The sequence below is a fragment of the Microtus ochrogaster genome, chromosome 15 (assembly GCF_000317375.1).
Source record: "Microtus ochrogaster isolate Prairie Vole_2 chromosome 15, MicOch1.0, whole genome shotgun sequence".
NCBI lineage: Eukaryota > Metazoa > Chordata > Mammalia > Rodentia > Cricetidae > Microtus > Microtus ochrogaster.
This window is the reverse complement of record NC_022017.1, coordinates 10,598,160-10,614,997: the sequence shown is the minus strand read 5'-3', so window position 1 is coordinate 10,614,997 and position 16,838 is coordinate 10,598,160. Positions and strand designations below refer to the sequence as shown.

Genomic DNA, 16,838 nt, shown 5'->3' with positions numbered 1-16,838 from the left:
GAAAAGCACACGAACTGCACCATCAGGTGTCTGCAGCTCCTCTGGGGACCCAAGGAGTTCAGGCTGGCACTGCCTAGGAGTGTCCTCACTCTCTTCCAGGGCGGGCACCCTAGTGGCCCAGCTTGGACAGGGTGGATGGGCCACTAGCAACACCGCCTTCTGTTGCAGACAGCTTCGGCGCAGGTAGCGCTTGACGCCAGGGACGAATTCCTCAAAGAACCAGCCCCTAAGAAGAGGCCGACTGAGCCAGGCATCCGGACTGTAGCGGTAGGAGGCCGGAAACTTGTCCTGGTTGTGGTGACGCAAGCTGGGTGGGTCTGGTAGTTGTCCGATAACTAGTGGCTTCAACTTGTGGCTGCCCGTTAGGTTGGCGGCCAACAGAACTGTCACTCGGTCGCCGGGCCAGCGCCGGCTGCACCCACTAGGCCCGCTGGAGTCCCGAACGCCTGGAGTTGAGGTCTGTTCCGGAAGTAACCTCCAGTACAGACCAGTAACGTTGGCGTTGTAGATCTGTTCGTCACCATAGCCGCCCTCGGAGTGGGGTAGAGTGGCCAGCACACGGTCAGGTAAAACTGCGCCGGGTGGCTGTGCAGGCTCCTCCTTGACAGGTGCAGGGCCTGCGGCCGGGATCTCGGTCTCGCCATAGATGCGCTGGCTGGAGATGCCGTGGCGCTTCTGCCAGCGCCAGAACCAGCCGTGGCTAGCCTTGAAGGTACACTCGGGGCCGTAGATCTGGCGAGCAAAGGCCTCAGCCTGCGCTTGGATGACCGGACCGGACAGCGGCACGCCGTGCTGGCGCAAGGTGAGGAACCACGAATAGACGGCGCGGTCGATCTCCTCCTCGTTGGCCAGACGCATCTTCTTGCGCTGCGTGCCCACCTCTCCACCAAGCTGATCCAGAAACCAGCGCAGCTTGGGCTCGTCCTTGAGCCAGCCGCGCAGCGTGCCGCCCGGTACGCCAAAGTCGCGGCACACGCTGGCCTGCCGCTCACCGCCCTTGACGCGCTCGATGGCTTGCAGCTTGTCTTTGATGGAGTAGGCCTTGCGGAAAGTCATTTTTACGGCCACGCGGGGCCGCGGCTCGGGCGCTGTGGGCGGCGGGCGCTCCACGGGACCCTGGCCGGGAGCCGGTGATCGCGGCGACTCAGCAAGGCTCCGGGGCGGAGGAAGACGAGCACGATGAGGGACCGGGTGCAGGGCCGGGCCGGCCGGCGGGCTAGTGGGGTACATGGCGTCAGCGCCAGGGACCACCGGGCTAGCCAGCCTGACACCCCGCGCGGGCCGCTCGGGGCGGGGCTCGGGGGCGGGGCTGCCCGGGTCCCTCCCTTTTGTCTCGCCGGCCCTGTCGGGACAGGCGCTCTAGTCCCGCCCCCTCCGCCTCGCCTCGTGGCGCCTGCGCACGGTCTGGACGCGTCAGCGGCGCGTGCGCACACCAAATCCGTTTCGTCCCGCCCTAGTCCGGCCGGCCCCACTCTTCATGCCTTGGAGGGGTGCTGCGTGTTGGGACGTCCGGTTCTCTGCTGTTTGTAATAACTCCTCGAGTGAAGCGCGGCGCCCGAGGTAGCTGTTCCGTCGTTTCTGCCAAAATAGTTCCTGCATGTATTGTGGTGCATGCTCTGCGGGCGAGGCAGCGCGTGCTCAGGGTTGTGTCCCCCGCCGGTCCTCTTGTGGTCTGTGCCGCTGCGTTTTCCGGGAGCTGCGCGGTCGCCCTCCCTTTCCTTTGCAGTCCTGAGCTTGCAGTTCCAGGTTTTGGTTGCTGCGTCCTTGGCTGGCGTGTGAGTACCGCGGGCCCCGCCTCAAGGAGCGCACGTGCGGCGGAGGCTGGAGTGCCCCGGCCCTGGCCGTTCGGGTTGGCTCCAGTGGATCAGTGAGGGCTACGGGCGGGTGTCTGGTCCTGTGTGGGGCCGGGCCGGTGGCCACATGGTTGCCAGCTTCCTGAGCGCTGCTTCAGGCTGGCCGCGCGACGGCCTGCCACGGCCATGACTGACACCCTTACCGGGCCCGCGTTCGTCTGCCCCAGCTGTTGCCAAGATCCTAGGACCTTACGGTTAAGCACCGAGGGCATACCGAGCTCTAAGGCGTAGAGGGAACTTGATTCGGGTGCAGCCTTGTGGAACTTAGGAGGCACACGAACACAGGGGTAGAGAAAAGGCATGTGATGCCAGTCGGCTCAAACGTAACGGGGCCCCTTACTGATTTGAACACGATGATCTGGGCAGTTTTCTCGGGAAAGGGTCGTTGAAGGGCACGGGCTGTTCTTTTTTTAATACATGAGCGCTCTCTCTCCCAGCATCATGGTTTTCTAGAGTGAAAGGCTACCTCGCAGCAAAAGAACTTGATGAAACTAATGTTGAGATGCCCCCCCCGGGGGGGGGGGAATGCTTCTGAATTGGCCCTATCACTCAGGGATGATAACTCAGGCTCACCTCGGGCGGATCCTCATGGATGAAGCAAAAGATGGATGCGACAGGACCACCCGGTGCCCCTTGAGCCAATCACATGGGGCATCAGAGTCAAGAGGAAGAAGTCCTCAAAGGGATGAGGAGTCCCCTCCCAGGCTCTGTGGTGGCTAGTTCAGCATGAGCCTCCACTTTGACTGCAGAACTCCATAAACATCGGCAGCGTTGGCAGAGGGAGCCGCTTAGACTTTCTTAACCAGAGATGCGCACTGCATGGCTTTCTGTCCTTTCAGGGGGAAGCTAGTACAGGGCTAGTTCTCCAGGCTCAGCTTTTGGATAGCTGAGGCTCCAGGGCTTACTGCAAACGAGGCAGGGGTGCATGAGAGGGTTTGACGGTCAGAGTGGCTCTTGGGGGGCTGTAGGCAGAAGATAGTGGTGTGTACTTGTTGCAGATTGGAGACATTTCCAGGTACTGGAACATGCCTTGGTCTCCAGCTCCACATATCACTTAACTCAGCACATTGGGGTGGTTACACCAGTCAGAGCCTTCATTTTCCTTTCTGGGTCTAAGATGTCACACGATCATTCCCTAAGTATGAGGTTTGGCACAGGTGTTATCAAGTGTAAAGGAAGAGCTAAGAGAGCAAGAGCTGTCTGACAAGCCCCAGGACCTGTGTGTCAGGTCAGGGTACCTCAGGTTGGAACAGAAATAGAACCAACAAACCATGGCATTTGAGGCTGCCTGGGCTTAGGCTGGGCACTAGCCTTTGGGGCTCAAAATAGGCAAACAGCACAGGCCAGTGTTTCTGGAAAGGATTGGGACATCCCGGAGCAGAGAAGCAGGGTGGGAACTTGGGGATGTAGAATTCTCATGGGAGAAAAGACCCAGGACATTATCACCCCTGTGCCTAGATAAACGGCAGTGTGGCTCCCCCACTGCGTGTCTGGTTGTGACTAAAGAGAGAGCCTTTGCTTCGAGTCCTCGACATTCCGAGTGCTACCGGCTGCCCCTTGCGACACCAGCCTCAAGCAGTTCCGATAGGCAGCCCTGGTTCACAGACTCAGGCTAGCTGAGCAAGGGAGTGTTGCTACTGGGGTGCAGGGGTGTGAGTTGAACCTGCTGGCAGACATTCCCTACCCACCGTGCTCACGAGGACAGTGAGTATTGGAAGCCCATCAGTGATCTGACTGATGGGGTGACATACCATTTCAGAACGTCCAGAGGACAGAAAGTGTGGACCTTAGGGCTCAGAAAGCCAGCCCGGAGGGAAACTTTCTCTATTCTTACCAGCACGTGGAACCCTTCAGATGTTTGCTGAGGGGCACAGCTGTGACATGCCTGTTCTCATCTTCCTCGGGGTCCAGTCCCCTAGCCAGAAGTGTCCCTGGCAGGAGCCCTGATTAGTCCAAATTAGTAGAAGCTATGAGAGTCCTAAACATTTGTGTCCTTCTTTGGAGAGCAGATGTAGGCTGGCCCTCGGAGGCTACAGCTGGCCAGTTAGCTCTTTTGGCAAGTTCCCTGTGAATGGGGCTAGGTCTGAGTCCTGGTACTTAGGACCTATAAGGTCTTGTCTTACCACATGAGGTGCCTGTATCCAGGGCCCTCCAGAGCTCAGAGATTCTCGTCTCCCACACACAAAGGGTCTTAACTTACCTCTGGTGACCAGTCTTGCTTTCTGGACTCCAGCCTATATCCAGGAGCCAGGGCAAGGGTGTTTGTCTAGGTCCTTTGGCATGTCTGAGCCTGCTTCTCCGGAAGTTGGCTTTCTTTCCGGCATTACTGTCTCTTTAGCATGTTTCTGCTATTGCCTAGATAAAACCTCAGGAGAAAGAAAGGCCGACCCTGTTGTAGAGACACGGGTATTGACAGACTTGAACCTGTGGGGGTTTGAGAAATTCACGGCTGCATGTTCCCAGGCTGTTTTTTCTGGACAGCTGCAGGTTTGCATGTGTGTATCCTCCAGGGAAGCAGTGGAGTTCAGGTATACCCAGTGTGGGTGCAGACTGGCTAAAGTCCTCTAGCCTGTTGTGCGCCTGTGGGGAAAGTAGGATGGGGAAGACCGTGTCCTTTGGGAGCCTTTGCTACTTGTGCTCTCTTGGGTTGGCATCCCTACCTGTTTGGTCTCTATTCCCCCAACCCAGAGATAAGAGACCCAGTATCAGCATGGTCGCTGGGCCTTGGTGGCAGCTGAGCCCACAGCTTAGAGCTGTCTGGACCACTTGGTCCCTTGGAGATAGGGCAGTGGGGGAGTGTCCTTGCTAGTGAAGGGGAGCCTTCTTCCCCAGCTAAGGGAGCATCTGTAGGTGCTAGCTTGCCTTATTGCAGGCTGTAGACACAGGAAAGGACAGGGTGGGAGCAGGTAGCTTCCATGGTGGTTTTTTGCTTGTCTCCTAGTTATTAGGAACCCAAGAGCTACATATCAGGGGCTAAGGGGAAAGTGCTACCTCTAAATTATGAGGACCAGGTAGCCACCTGGGATTAGATGGTGTGTCTCATTTTATCCTCTGTTGCCATGCCACCTTGACAAGCAGCTTCTAAAAGGCCACCCAGGCTGCCCAAGCTGCTGACTGGCATGGGTGGCCTTTCCCACTGCTCTAACCTTGCTGCTTTTCCTTCATGCTGTCCTAGGAGGCCAAAGCAAAAGTAAGTACACCTGCGAAGTGCCCTGTGTCTCCTCCCTTCACCTGAGCCAAGGAACCCCCAGCCATTACCTTGCCCGAGGGACGCACACCTAGGCAGAGTTGAGCTTTCTAGGACAGGGCAGTGGTGTGATTACCTGTTCTAGTAGCAAGTAGGTACCCATGTGGCCCTGGCACCAAGCAAGTCAGCATACAGCCCTCTGCCCTATGGAGAAGTGGTGGCCTAAGGAAGTATCCAGTCTTAGTTACCCTGTCCCTTGGAAGTAGCTACATCTGTTGCCTTCAGGAGGGTTCCAAACAAGTCTAAGTTTGGTAGAGAGCCAGTTTAGTGGGCGTTGCCAAAGGGAATGGAGGGTCCACCTAGACCTGTAGCGTTCCATGAGAGCAGAGCAGCGCAGCCTGGGAGACTGGAAACCAGGAGTCAGTCAGGTCCTGCTGTGATGACATGCACTGCCCCCGTAGTGACAGTGGGTGATGTCACAATGCTGTGCCTCCTGGGATCCTGCTCAGTCCCTGTCCCTGCCCCTGCCACTTGGCCTTGGTAAGTGAGGGGGTGGTGTGGAGACCTCTCTACACTGGGTCTCTGTGGCTCCTGGTCCTGGCTCCTCACAGTGAAGAGAGCTTGGGTGGACTGTATTAAAGAACGATAACTCTGACTTAGAGGTAGGCTCCAGAACGTGACAATTTGAGTCTTCTGAGGATCTGAGCATGGGTGAGATTTGTATAGCTAAACACTCTTCCAGTCAAGTGTTTCGTCAGGTGTATTAGGAAAAGGACCTAGCCGATGATAGGAAGGTTTGCTGTCCAGCCGAAGGGTTCCCTTCTACTGCTCAAGAGCCTGCCAGACGATCAGGGTGTCATACAGACCCACAGCAGCATGTTAGCGGCATCTGTACTCCAGTCCGCGAATTTTGCTAGTTGAGTCCAGACTACAAATTCTTAGAATGGCTACCCTTCTAGGGCAAAGCAGCACTAGGAGTATTTATTTACCTGTGGCCTTCTGGGCTGGCTGGTAGAGCCTGGAGCCTGTCTTTTCCATAGTGCCACATTCAGCTTCAGGAGTAGTGGACGCAAGACCTCCCTTATGGCTGTTGCTGTGTGCTTCGTGCGCTTCAGAACCAAACCCTGCTGAGGCCCCTGAGTCCTGTCTACTGATTACAGTAGCCAGTGGGATATGGTATCCTGAAACTCAGAAGGCCCCATGATGACCCTTCGGTTCAGATGATTAAGGATCCCTGTTGGTGGGCAGTCAATCCCTGACCCATCCCTGTGAGGTCAGTCAGGCTCACAGAGACACTCTCCCTTTCCCAAGACTCTTGCCCCTGCTCCGGAAAGGCCCATGAGTCTGGACAGGGTTATTGTGTGGCCAGGGTAGGTTTAGGTGACTTTCAGTGATGGGCTACTTGCTGGGCTCCATCCACCTTGACAAGTCCCTGTCAGTGAACTGGAAACATCAGCCACCACTAGGTGTCAGGCTCAGCATATACAAAAGCACAGCCAGTCTTAAGCTTGATTTCAGTAAGCCATGAGTAATTTACTATACATCTCATGGGATGTGTTTACACTTAAAAAAAGAGAGAGCCTCCTGATTGTTTTTATTAAAGCCTACTGTAAATGAGTACAGCCATTTGTTTTGTTTGGCACCCTATCTGGGGACCCCTTGAGAAAAGGTTCTGCCGAGTTTGGATGTGTTGTTTAGATCCTTTTCTCAAGCTGTGGGTTAGCAAAGGCAACAAATGCAATAAGACGTGGGTGTATGCCTATATATGTATGCTATTTTGTATTTACCAATGCTCCTGGTATGGATTTGACGTCTGTGCCCTTGCATGTCATCTGGTCAAGCCCCTTTCGGTGGCTTGCCCTCTCATTTGCCCAGGCCTCCCTGCCCACCCTTACCTACCAGACTGCGGAGGGTGAGGGAGGCAGGTGCCTCTGCCGTGTTGCAACTGCCCTTCTTGTGCTTGCTTTTTAACGCTGCGCCCGAAGATGAGGAGTGGGAAGGCCTCTTGTGCGCTGGAGACCGTCTGGGAGGACAAGCACAAGTATGAGGATGCAGAACGGCGCTTCCATGAGCATGAGGCCACGCGAGCCGCCGCCTCAGTCCAGCAGCTCCTGGCCAAGGTGCCAGCTGTGAACGGGCCCAGCCAGGAGGACACAGAGGACCCCGACGAGGCAGATCCCCCCGCCACCGACAGCAGGAGTGATCCTAGAAAGAGCCACGAGTGCAAGAAGCCCCTACAGAAAAAGAGGAAGCGCTCCCCCAAGAGTTGGCTTGGCCAGTCAGACCTGGCCCTCGTGGGCCTCTCAGCTGACCACGTATGGCTGGACAAGCCCCTCTTCGACCAGGCAGAAAGCTCCTACCGCCAGAGGCTGGCAGATGTGGCCGCCCAGGCAGCCCAGCCGCCTGCTATGGTCCCTAGAGCCCCCTGTACGCATGGAAGCCATGTGGCCTGCCACCACGTGACCTGGGGGATCTGGGTCAACAAGTCTTGCTTTGATCAGGCTGAGCGGGCTTTTGTGGAGTGGTCTCAGGCCTTGCTGCTGGCGGTAGAGGGGAGCCGCAGGCAGGGGACTCCTGACACAGGCCAGCAGGCTGCTTCTCCTGACCTGGCTCTGGCCTGCCAGCCTTGCCCACCAGCTAATGGCCAGCCTCCTCTGGGCAGCCTGCAAGCACTGGTGCGGGAGGTGTGGCTGGAGAAGCCCCGATATGATGCAGCTGAAAGGGGCTTCTATGAGGCCCTATTTGATGGCCACCCCCCAGGGAAAGTACGCCTGCAAGAACGAGCCAGTCAGGCAGAGGGTGCCCGGAGGGGCCGCAGAGACCGTCGGAGTCGCAATGCAGTAGGAAACAAGCGAGCTGGGTCGAAACGGGCTGATGGAGAGGCCCCCTCCTCTCTGCCCTACTGGTACTTCCTTCACAAGGACGCAGAGGCCCCCTGGCTCAGCAAGCCTACCTACGACAGTGCTGAGTGCCGCCACCATGCTGCTGAGGCCTTGCGCATAGCCTGGCGCCTAGAAGCTGCCTCCCTGGCTCACCGACCCACGCCCCGTTCTGGCCCATCCATGTCCAGCCTGAGACCCAAGTAGGAGAAATATGGCTACAGTTGTCGGGACTGACCTGGGCTATGAGCATACTAGGGACAGCTGTCTCTAGGCTGGTGTCCCTCGTGCCCCCTGTGGACCTGACCAGTTTGAATGTAGGGTGGGGTGGGCACCTATAGTGCTCTGCCCTTGAGGGTTACAGAGGTCTGACTTGCTGGTGTTGTTTGGGGAAGGGGTCTACATGAGGCAAAGCCCCCTATCACGGAGCCCAGAAGACAGATTGTTGGCAGGGTGGGTGGGAAACCTTGTAGCTGGGTCTCTGGCACCTGACAGGTGTTGACACCCACAGCCCAGGCTATAGTGTGTGCTCTTGGAGGCCAGGTGGGCCTTAAATCTGAGAGCTGCACGTGATTGACAGACTCCGAAGGGTGCTTGTCTTTTACCTCCATTGAGGAGAGAAACCTGCCTTTAGCCCAGAGCCCCCAAGGGGTCTTTCTCCAGTACAAGTGGATGGAGTCCTAACAGTGGAGTCTGAAGGCCAGGAAAGGCTTTGGGGTCGTAATGTGTGACCATTGGAGGTGGCCCCCAGGCAGATAGGTCTGATGGATAGACATGGAAGAGACACAAGTAACACCAGTGGCAAGGGGAGAATGGGAATGGAGCCCAGTGGTCTGCCACCTACCTGCCCCTGTGTCAGGGCTCTATTCTTGTTAGAAGGCACTTGTTTGATGATGGCATGAGACTTGCTACACAGAAAATTGGCAGGGAGATTGGTTGGTCTGTCATACCTGGTAGGAAGGATGGGCTAGTGAACGGTGGGCTCTGTGGAAACTTTGCAGCCCCTAGCTCCCATACTGCTCCAGGTTTAGGACCTCCATGGTGGGACATGACTTGCATAGGCTTAGTGAGCCAGACCCTGGTCTAGAACAGGGCTTTCATTGTACTCTTGACGGTTTTTTTCCATCTTAATCAAAACTTATGTACTAAGAGTATTTACATACTGAAAAAGACAAACATGTTGCATGCTTTAGGTGACAGTGAACTTGTCTCATTGTTACAAACCCATTTGGCTGAACGGTGGGTAGGCGGCTGGCTGCTGATCTTACGGTTGCTTTTGTGGTCTTGCTGCTGGTTTGGGCTATGGTTGGATTGTGTGGTTAGAAGTCAGGGCCTGCGTGCCTGGTAGTCTGAAGGACTGGCCTAGGGATACCCCTCACCCAGGTCCTGGTAGGGGAAACCCACTTGGAGGATGGGAGGACTGTTGACTGTCTGTGGACAGGGCTTGGTGTTGAACACCGGTCTTAGCCACAGAGAGGTATTTCGTGAGCCAAGCAGGACTGTGAGCTAGCCCAGCATGCCAAAGCCTTCACGGCACTCCTGTTTGTTAATTCCGACTGGTCCAGGATACTCAGGCAGGATAGACCTGGTGCCTGTGGGGAAGGGGAAGCCAGAGGTTGACTGCAACTTTTTCTAGCCACTTACCTGGCCCCTTTTTCCCATCTCAGCAGAAAAATGGCTACAAACTTTCTAGTGCACGAGAAGATCTGGTTTGACAAGTTCAAATATGACGATGCGGAGAGGAAATTCTATGAGCAGATGAATGGGCCTGTGGCTGCTGGTTCCCACCAGGTGAGCACTGTGCTTAGGGCTGGCAGAACCCGGTGGGCCAGAGACATCTCGTTAGGACCAAGGGTCCCTGTTGAAGGGATCTTCAGAAGGGCCTGGCTGAACCCTGGGGTGCTTCTGCCCTTGGCCTTGATCCTAACATGGGACTCACTCTTGCTGCTCCCAGGCAGCTGGGGCCAGCAAGCAGACAGGTGTCTGGGGTGGTGTGTGGCCAGGCCTCAGCTTGTACGGCTGCCTGCAGACTTTGTGGTCCTGGCCTCGATCACTTTCTGCTTTTCACTGTCCTGGGAGCTTTCATTCTGTGTAATGCATTCATCTCCTTGTAATGCATTTTTGCTTTTTGAGTGAGGGTTCTTAGGGATTTTGGTTTTGTGTGTGGGGTTTGTGTGTGTATGTGTTAAAAAAAAAATTTTTTTTTAAACCAAAGCAAAAAAGACTAGTTCTTTCTGCACTGTCTGCAGGAGAATGGTGCCAGCGTGATCCTCCGTGACATTGCAAGAGCCAGAGAGAACATCCAGAAATCCCTGGCCGGAGTGAGTACCCGCGACCCATGTACCCATGGGCTCGTGCTCGGCCAAACAGCATGTCTGAGATGTGGTTTTTTTCAGCCCTTCGGCACTGCTGACTATTTTGGCCTTTGGAGCAAGTTAGGGCACAGGGTGAGGTGCTGTGCTCTTGTAGTATGTGAGTGCTGAGGCCTCCGTAACCACACTGCCATGGAAAATGGTCTTGCTCTCTGGACTTTTCCATGTCTCTCTCTCGTGCATACTGGAGTTACTGTAGCTATTCCTGTGGTGCCTGCCATGGGCTGCCTGGACTTAAGGGGTGTCATTTTTGTAGGGTGTGAATTGTAGGTACATGCCTTGCAAGACTCTTCTTTCCTGCTTGCTCCCTTGCTGAAGAAGCGCACATCCCGATCCATTAGACTACTCTTGTTCCTCCTGATTTGGTGGGGCCCTTCCTGGAAAGGGGATAATTATTTAGTGAGGTATGCTAGTCAGCATCATCTTGAACTAACGCCTGGAAGGGGGCACTCTGCATGGCTCCCGGGGTCTCAGACCAAGGCTGGGTGTACCCCATCTAGCTCTAGCATACTGGACCAGCTGAGAAAGGTGTACCCTTTTGATGACAGGCAGACTTGCCCTGTTTTCTCACTCCAGAGAAGTCAGGCCCTCAGGCTGTCTCTGTAATGGGCTTATGTCCTGGAACAGGTTTTCTGATGGCTCTTTAGTGGGTTACCACAGCCATACTTCTTAAGACAATGTGAATTTGTCATCAGATGGCCCTGAAGGCTGGAGGTTGAAATAGGGCCAGAGGCAATGGAGTTGGGTTCCTTCTGAGGTTCTGAGCGTCCTTTCCTATCTGCCCCCTCCTTGGGGCAATGTTTGTTCTTTGGTTTCTTGTCCTGTCAGCCTCCACTCTCTCTGTGGCCCTCCTGCATCCCATCGTCACAGGAGACTTGTGAACCTACACAGATAGCTCAGATCTTGTTTTGTCTTTAAGCCCTGAATCTTGTTTGCCATTTTTGAAAGCATGCTGTGTAAAGCAACAGATTTGTAGTCAACAGGCATTCCCATTTGAAACAGGGAAATGTAGAAAGGGCCACTGGTCCCAAACAATCTCAGACTCCTGCCAGGCTTCCTGAGTCATCCTTTGTGGCTCATGTGGCCCTGGGATACAGTGCTCACAACAGCACTGTTGAAGCTGAAATTTAAACAGCCTTTCTACCTGTGGAAGGTAGAGATCTTCAGCCTTTAAAAAATGTTTTTGTTTTTAATATTTCGCCCTGATCCCCTATTTGATCTAAATTAGTGGTGGTATTGCTAGTAAATTTTCAAGAACTTTGCAGGTGTTCCTCTTGGTATTTTTTTTTTTTTTATTATGTATACAGTGTTCTGCCTGCATGTACATCTACAGGCCAGAAGAGGGCACCAGATCTCATTACAAATGGTTGTGAGCCACTGAGCCACTATGTGGTTGCTGGGAATTGAACTCAGGACCTCTGGAAGAGCAGCCAGTGCTCTTAACCACTGAGCCATCTCTCCAGCCCTCCTCTTGGTAGTTTTGATCCCATCACATATCTTAGCATATGGCTGTGGGAATTCACAAGTCACGTGCTGGCCTCTGACCTTTCAGGTCCTTACACTTCCACTCTTCCCAAGGCAGCCACTGCTGCCCTCAGCATTTTGCTCTCTTGACAGTATATTTGTTTTCCTTTGCTCTCTAGAGGGGCAAAAAATTTCCCCAGCCATCTGGCCCTAGCTTTTTTTCTGCTCTGCTTTTCTTTTACTACTTATGGGAGAAAAGAAACTGAGGCCAGCCTGGTTTACAGAGTGAGTTCCAGGACAGATTCCAGAGAAACCCTGTCTCACCCCCCCCCCAAAAAAAAACCCCAAATCTTGGCTGGAATGGGTCTTCCTGGCTAGGTATACAGTGACAGCACTTGGGAAAGCTGAGGCAGGAGGATCGCCACAACTTTGAGATCTGCACTGTAGAACAAGGTCTTTGAAAAACAAAACAAAAATAACCTCAAACCTCCAGCTGCAGATGAAGTTTTCTCACTTAGAAGTCCTGGATTCAGAGGGCCTAACCTCCCTACTGTGCCTTCAGGCCTGTGCCCACTGCCATCTCTACAGCAGCTTTAGAGGCATCTTGTGGAGCAGAACCAAGGTGTCCATGGGGTCCTTCAGAAGTCTGGAGAAAATCCCCTCTGTCTGGTCCTCCCTGCCTCTATTTCTCTCGTCCCCACTGCCATGCATAGAGCAGTGGTTCTCAGCCCTCCTAATGCTGCAGCCCTTTACCACAGCTCCTTGTGCTGTGGTGCCCTTGGCTGTAAAATTGTCTAATTGCTACTTCATAACTTAAATATCTGTTTTCTGACGGTCTTAGGTGACGCTTATGAAAGGGTCACGACCCAGAGGTAGAGAACCACTGATCCAGGCCCATAGTTCCATCTGTTAAATCTGCTTTGCTGTGTAAACTAACGTGGAGATTCAAGTACAGCCATTCCTAGGGCACTAGTCTACCAGATGGTCAGCAATGCACAGCCTTTCAGAAGGTTGCACACCCCTGATCCTTCCTGGTCCTGCCTGACTCCTGTTAGTTCACATCCTGTCATTCTCAACCAAACTCACGATCCCATGCACACCCAGTGAACCTCAGTCTCCGTGAACATGGAGTTAGGGAGGGGGATTTTGTGCTTGGTCCGGCACATTGAGCTTCAGCCCAGAAAACTGAGTCGTTCTCAGCAGCCATTTACTGCCCTGGCTCTGGGCTGCTCCTTGCCAGGTCCTTTCCTTGGTACCAGGCCTGCTGTCTAGCGTGGGAGAGCCCTCAGGTGTTGTGGAAACAGTCCCGGCATCCCAGCCTAGCATACACTCATGTGTTCTAGTCTTTGGAACTGCCTGGCCTTGCTTACAGGTAGACTGAAGGAATCTTCCCTTCCATGCTAGCTGTGCCAAGAATCCGACCATAGGGCTCTGCTGCTACATGCAAGTTTTTAAAAAGAAAGAAAGTCACATTTGTTAGCCCAACTGCTGCTATGCCATGTGTTTGGCAAGACCTGTGTGTCTGTTGCTCTCGTGTGGAGCAGCTTCTGCCTAGCGGATACTAAGAGTGCTCGCCACCCTCCCTCAGAGGACGTCCTACCAGGGCCTGCTCAGATCCGTTTGGACTAGGACTCGCATGCAACTATTTCTTCGCAGCCAGTAACTCTCCCACTGTGAATGGAACTAACATGAGAGCATGAAGCTAGACGCATGGGTTTCCTGCACGGGGAGCCTGCCCTGTGCCCTGCTGGGGCCACCTCAGGAGCATGATCACAGGTGCCAGCACCACCTCCATGCTCCTTCTGTCTGGCCTCTCAGTTGCTTTCCCCTCCTATTTCTAGCTCAAGGTGATGCTGCCCAAACCCCCTGAGGCCCTGGGCCAAGCCACCCCTGGGACTGTAAGTCCTGCTACTTTCTCTGTTTGGCTCCCTTGTTCTATCCTCTGCTTGGCTGAGAGTCACAGTGGGCTGTACAGCCATTCCCTGAAGACCACAGGTCTTCCCTGCTCTCCCTAAGCAGAAAGTCTGTTTTGTGGTCCCTTATCTCCCTAGGCCTTCCTGTGTCGCTTCTTCAGCAGTTCCTTGACCAAGTACTGTAGGGGATCCTGTAAAACAGCCTTTGCCAGACCTTCAGCTTGGTCTGGGCTCTGCTTCTGAGTGGCTGTAAGGGAAATACTAAGACCAGTGTTCCCCTCCCTTGCAGAGCTCGGGCCCTGGGGCCTCCAGTGGACCTGCTGGAGATCATAGTGAGCTCATTGTACGGATTGCCAATCTGGAAGTGGAGAACCAGAACCTTCGAGGCGGTGAGGGCTTGGGCCTGACAGGTGGGGCTCCAGTTCCAGCCTCTGCTATCTGACTGGTGTCTCCCTTGTGCCCACAGTGGTGCAAGATCTGCAGCAGGCCGTTTCCAAGTTGGAGGCCCGGCTGAGCACTCTGGAGAAGAGTTCACCTACTCACAGAGCTACAGCCCCCCAGACCCAGGTGAGTACCCTTCCCGACTTGGGAAGGAGCCTTGGACTTGTGCTCTTGGCTTCTGCCTCCACCTGCCCACTAACCCAGGCAAGACTGAACCTCAGGGCAGGCTGGCTTCGTCTTCCAGAGGGCTAAATGAGTCTCGCCTTCCTCCCTTCCTCTGTGGCAGCATGTGTCTCCTATGCGTCAAGTGGAGCCCCCAACCAAGAAGGCCGCCACACCAGCAGAGGACGATGAGGACAATGACATTGACCTGTTCGGCAGTGATGAGGAGGAAGAAGACAAGGAGGCGGCCCGACTACGGGAGGAGAGGCTTCGGCAGTACGCAGAGAAGAAAGCCAAGAAGCCCTCACTGGTGGCCAAATCCTCCATCCTCTTGGATGTCAAACCTGTGAGTGGTGGTGGGCCTCTGGGAGGACCAGAAACAGAACCTTATAACTGGAGCTGGAGGCTGGGGTGTTGTGTGGTCTGATCACAGCCTCCTAGGTCTTGACGGAAGTTTAAAGACCTTAACATAAGAACAGAAATGTGGAGTGGGGCACATGTAATTTGGGGACTGTTTTTAAGCAAAACTGTATCTTGTATATTTTGGGGGGGGGGCGTTATGGGCATTCCCTGTGGTATTCTAGAGGTTTCTGAGATGCTCACATAGCGTCCCCCCCTCCCCCCGTTTTCTCACAGTGGGATGATGAGACAGACATGGCCCAGCTGGAGGCTTGTGTGCGTTCTGTCCAGTTGGATGGGTTGGTCTGGGGGGGCTCCAAGCTCGTGCCTGTTGGCTATGGAATCCGGAAGTTGCAGATCCAGTGTGTGGTGGAAGATGACAAAGTGGGCACCGACTTGCTAGAAGAGGAGATCACCAAGTTTGAGGAGCATGTGAGTGGGCATGAGTGCTAGGGTGGGAAGACCAGGTGGATTCTGGGACATTGGCTCCATAGGATCAGGTCCCTGTCAAACCCCACTGTGGAGCCTGAGCAGGTAGGCCTCTAGGCAGTCCGCAGCAACAGTCTTTGTCTCCGTCCACAGGTGCAGAGTGTCGACATCGCAGCTTTCAACAAGATCTGAAAATCGGAGAGTGTGTGGTTCGTGTGTGTGAGGGCCTGCTGAGATTAAAGACTGAGACCCCGCACTCTGGCTCTGTCGTGTTACTTGATGTGCAAAATCAGTGTGTCAAATGTGCCAGGCTCTAGCCATTCTTGCCTAGCTTAGCCTATCTTTCGCCTCTTCAAGCTGTTTGAGCCAGAAACAAAATCCATTGGGCCCACATTTGTCCACTCTGTGCCTCTTGTCCCTGCTGTTGTGACCGTGTGGAGTCTACCTAGGCCTGATCTAACATCACTCCTCCCTCCTTACCTCTGGAGGGGGTCTGTAGCGCCTGCACTATGGGACGGTATGCAAGCCAGGCTGGAGATTTAAACACATACACACACAGACAGAGACACGGGGACAAGGGTCATCCTTGAAACAAGAATGCCAACTTTATTGTGCTCCAGGAAAGCTTATATAGGGATCCTTAACAGATAGCCACGCCCCAGCTCTTGGGATTTCCAGCTGTAAAACCCACCAGAATTCACTCCCCTGCCTTCAGGAACTCATGAGGGTCTCATGCTCGGAGCAGCTGCAGACACAGGAAAACAAGTTGTTTCACTCCAGCAGGCAAAGAAAGTCAAGGGGCCAAGATTCTGCAGCCCCCAATAAGGGACCATATCTTTCATGTTCTGGGACGGTTAGAATATGGACAGCCAGATGTACTGTTTTGGATGAAATAGTGTGGACGTCTGGTGAGAGGTGCCAAGTGTGGCTGGTCCCTGCCAGTGTTGTTCATGATCCTTAGCCACGAGGAAGCAATGTGGTCCCTCCCCCTCAAAAGCTTTCCCATGGGGCCTGGGATGCAGGGTCCAACAAAAGCTATAACCTGAGGAAGGATGGGGTTTCAATTCCCAGCTCACAACCAGGTGTAATGAACTTCAGCTCCAGGCAATATGGTGCCCTCTTCTGGCCTCTGAGCTTTAAGTCTGCCTGTAGTACAGAAGCACCCACACTTTTTTCCTTTCGCACTAGCTCTTATAGACCAGGCTGGCCTCGAACTCACAGAGATTCGCCTGCCGCCTGCCTCTGCCTCCCGAGTGCTGGGATTAAAGGCGTGCGCCACCACCGCCCGGTCTCCTTTCTTTTTGAGAATAAGTTTTGGCTGACTTGGGAATTGTTAGATTGCCCCGTGTCTGCTTCCCCAGGGCTGGGATTAAAAACATTCGCGACCACTCTGAACATAAACTATCTTAGGACTTTGACTCACTATGAGCCTGGTAGCTGGGTGGAGCAAGCATGCCCCTGACTGGTGCTTGGGTTCCCGACACACCTGAAAGGCAGCTCTGGCCTCTAGGGGCTCCTGGTTTTCCAGGGAGATGCTCACAGTTCTGTAGGTAAGCCTATTTGCCCAGCCCTGCTCCGGGGCAAAAGGCTAGGCTAAAGTACAATCTTATCAAGTACTCCAACCCTGTTAAGTTTGGCGCTGCTGTTTTGCCTTTGCCCCTGCTAGTTAAGCCCACTGTCCTGTTAAAACCATTCTCAAGGGCAAACAGCAGAGTCAAGGAGGCTGGGGTTGGGGTAGG

At 54.3% G+C, this 16,838-nt stretch overlaps 1 protein-coding gene across 12 annotated transcripts; it reads left to right on the top strand.

The window, feature by feature from the left end:
- Nucleotides 1-684: 684 nt before the first annotated feature.
- Eef1d (eukaryotic translation elongation factor 1 delta) lies at nt 685-15,353 on the top strand. Of its 12 annotated transcripts, none has more exons than XM_026782550.1 (11): nt 685-802; nt 5,029-5,043; nt 7,026-8,122; nt 9,590-9,710; nt 10,169-10,240; nt 13,597-13,653; nt 13,958-14,057; nt 14,135-14,235; nt 14,396-14,617; nt 14,908-15,102; nt 15,253-15,353. In XM_026782550.1, the coding sequence occupies exons 1-11, from the start codon at nt 764-766 to the stop codon at nt 15,289-15,291; spliced, it is 2,058 nt and encodes a 685-aa protein (XP_026638351.1). In that variant the 5' UTR covers nt 685-763; the 3' UTR covers nt 15,292-15,353. The 12 variants fall into 12 exon arrangements, with proteins under 12 accessions (XP_026638351.1, XP_026638350.1, XP_026638354.1 ...); XM_026782549.1 differs by having other exon boundaries at nt 9,587-9,710; XM_026782552.1 differs by lacking the exon at nt 685-802 and adding an exon at nt 1,543-1,560 and having other exon boundaries at nt 9,587-9,710.
- Nucleotides 15,354-16,838: the final 1,485 nt, after the last annotated feature.

What these genes read in the sequence shown, in the direction of transcription:
- Eef1d (XM_026782549.1), top strand. Translation starts at nt 764, where the DNA reads ATGACCGGACCGGACAGCGGCACGCCGTGCTGGCGCAAG. An exon ending in CTACAGCCCCCCAGACCCAG is followed by an intron (nt 14,236 to 14,395) that starts GTGAGTACCCTT and finishes CCTCTGTGGCAG; the next exon opens with CATGTGTCTCCTATGCGTCA. An exon ending in TCACCAAGTTTGAGGAGCAT is followed by an intron (nt 15,103 to 15,252) that starts GTGAGTGGGCAT and finishes CTCCGTCCACAG; the next exon opens with GTGCAGAGTGTCGACATCGC.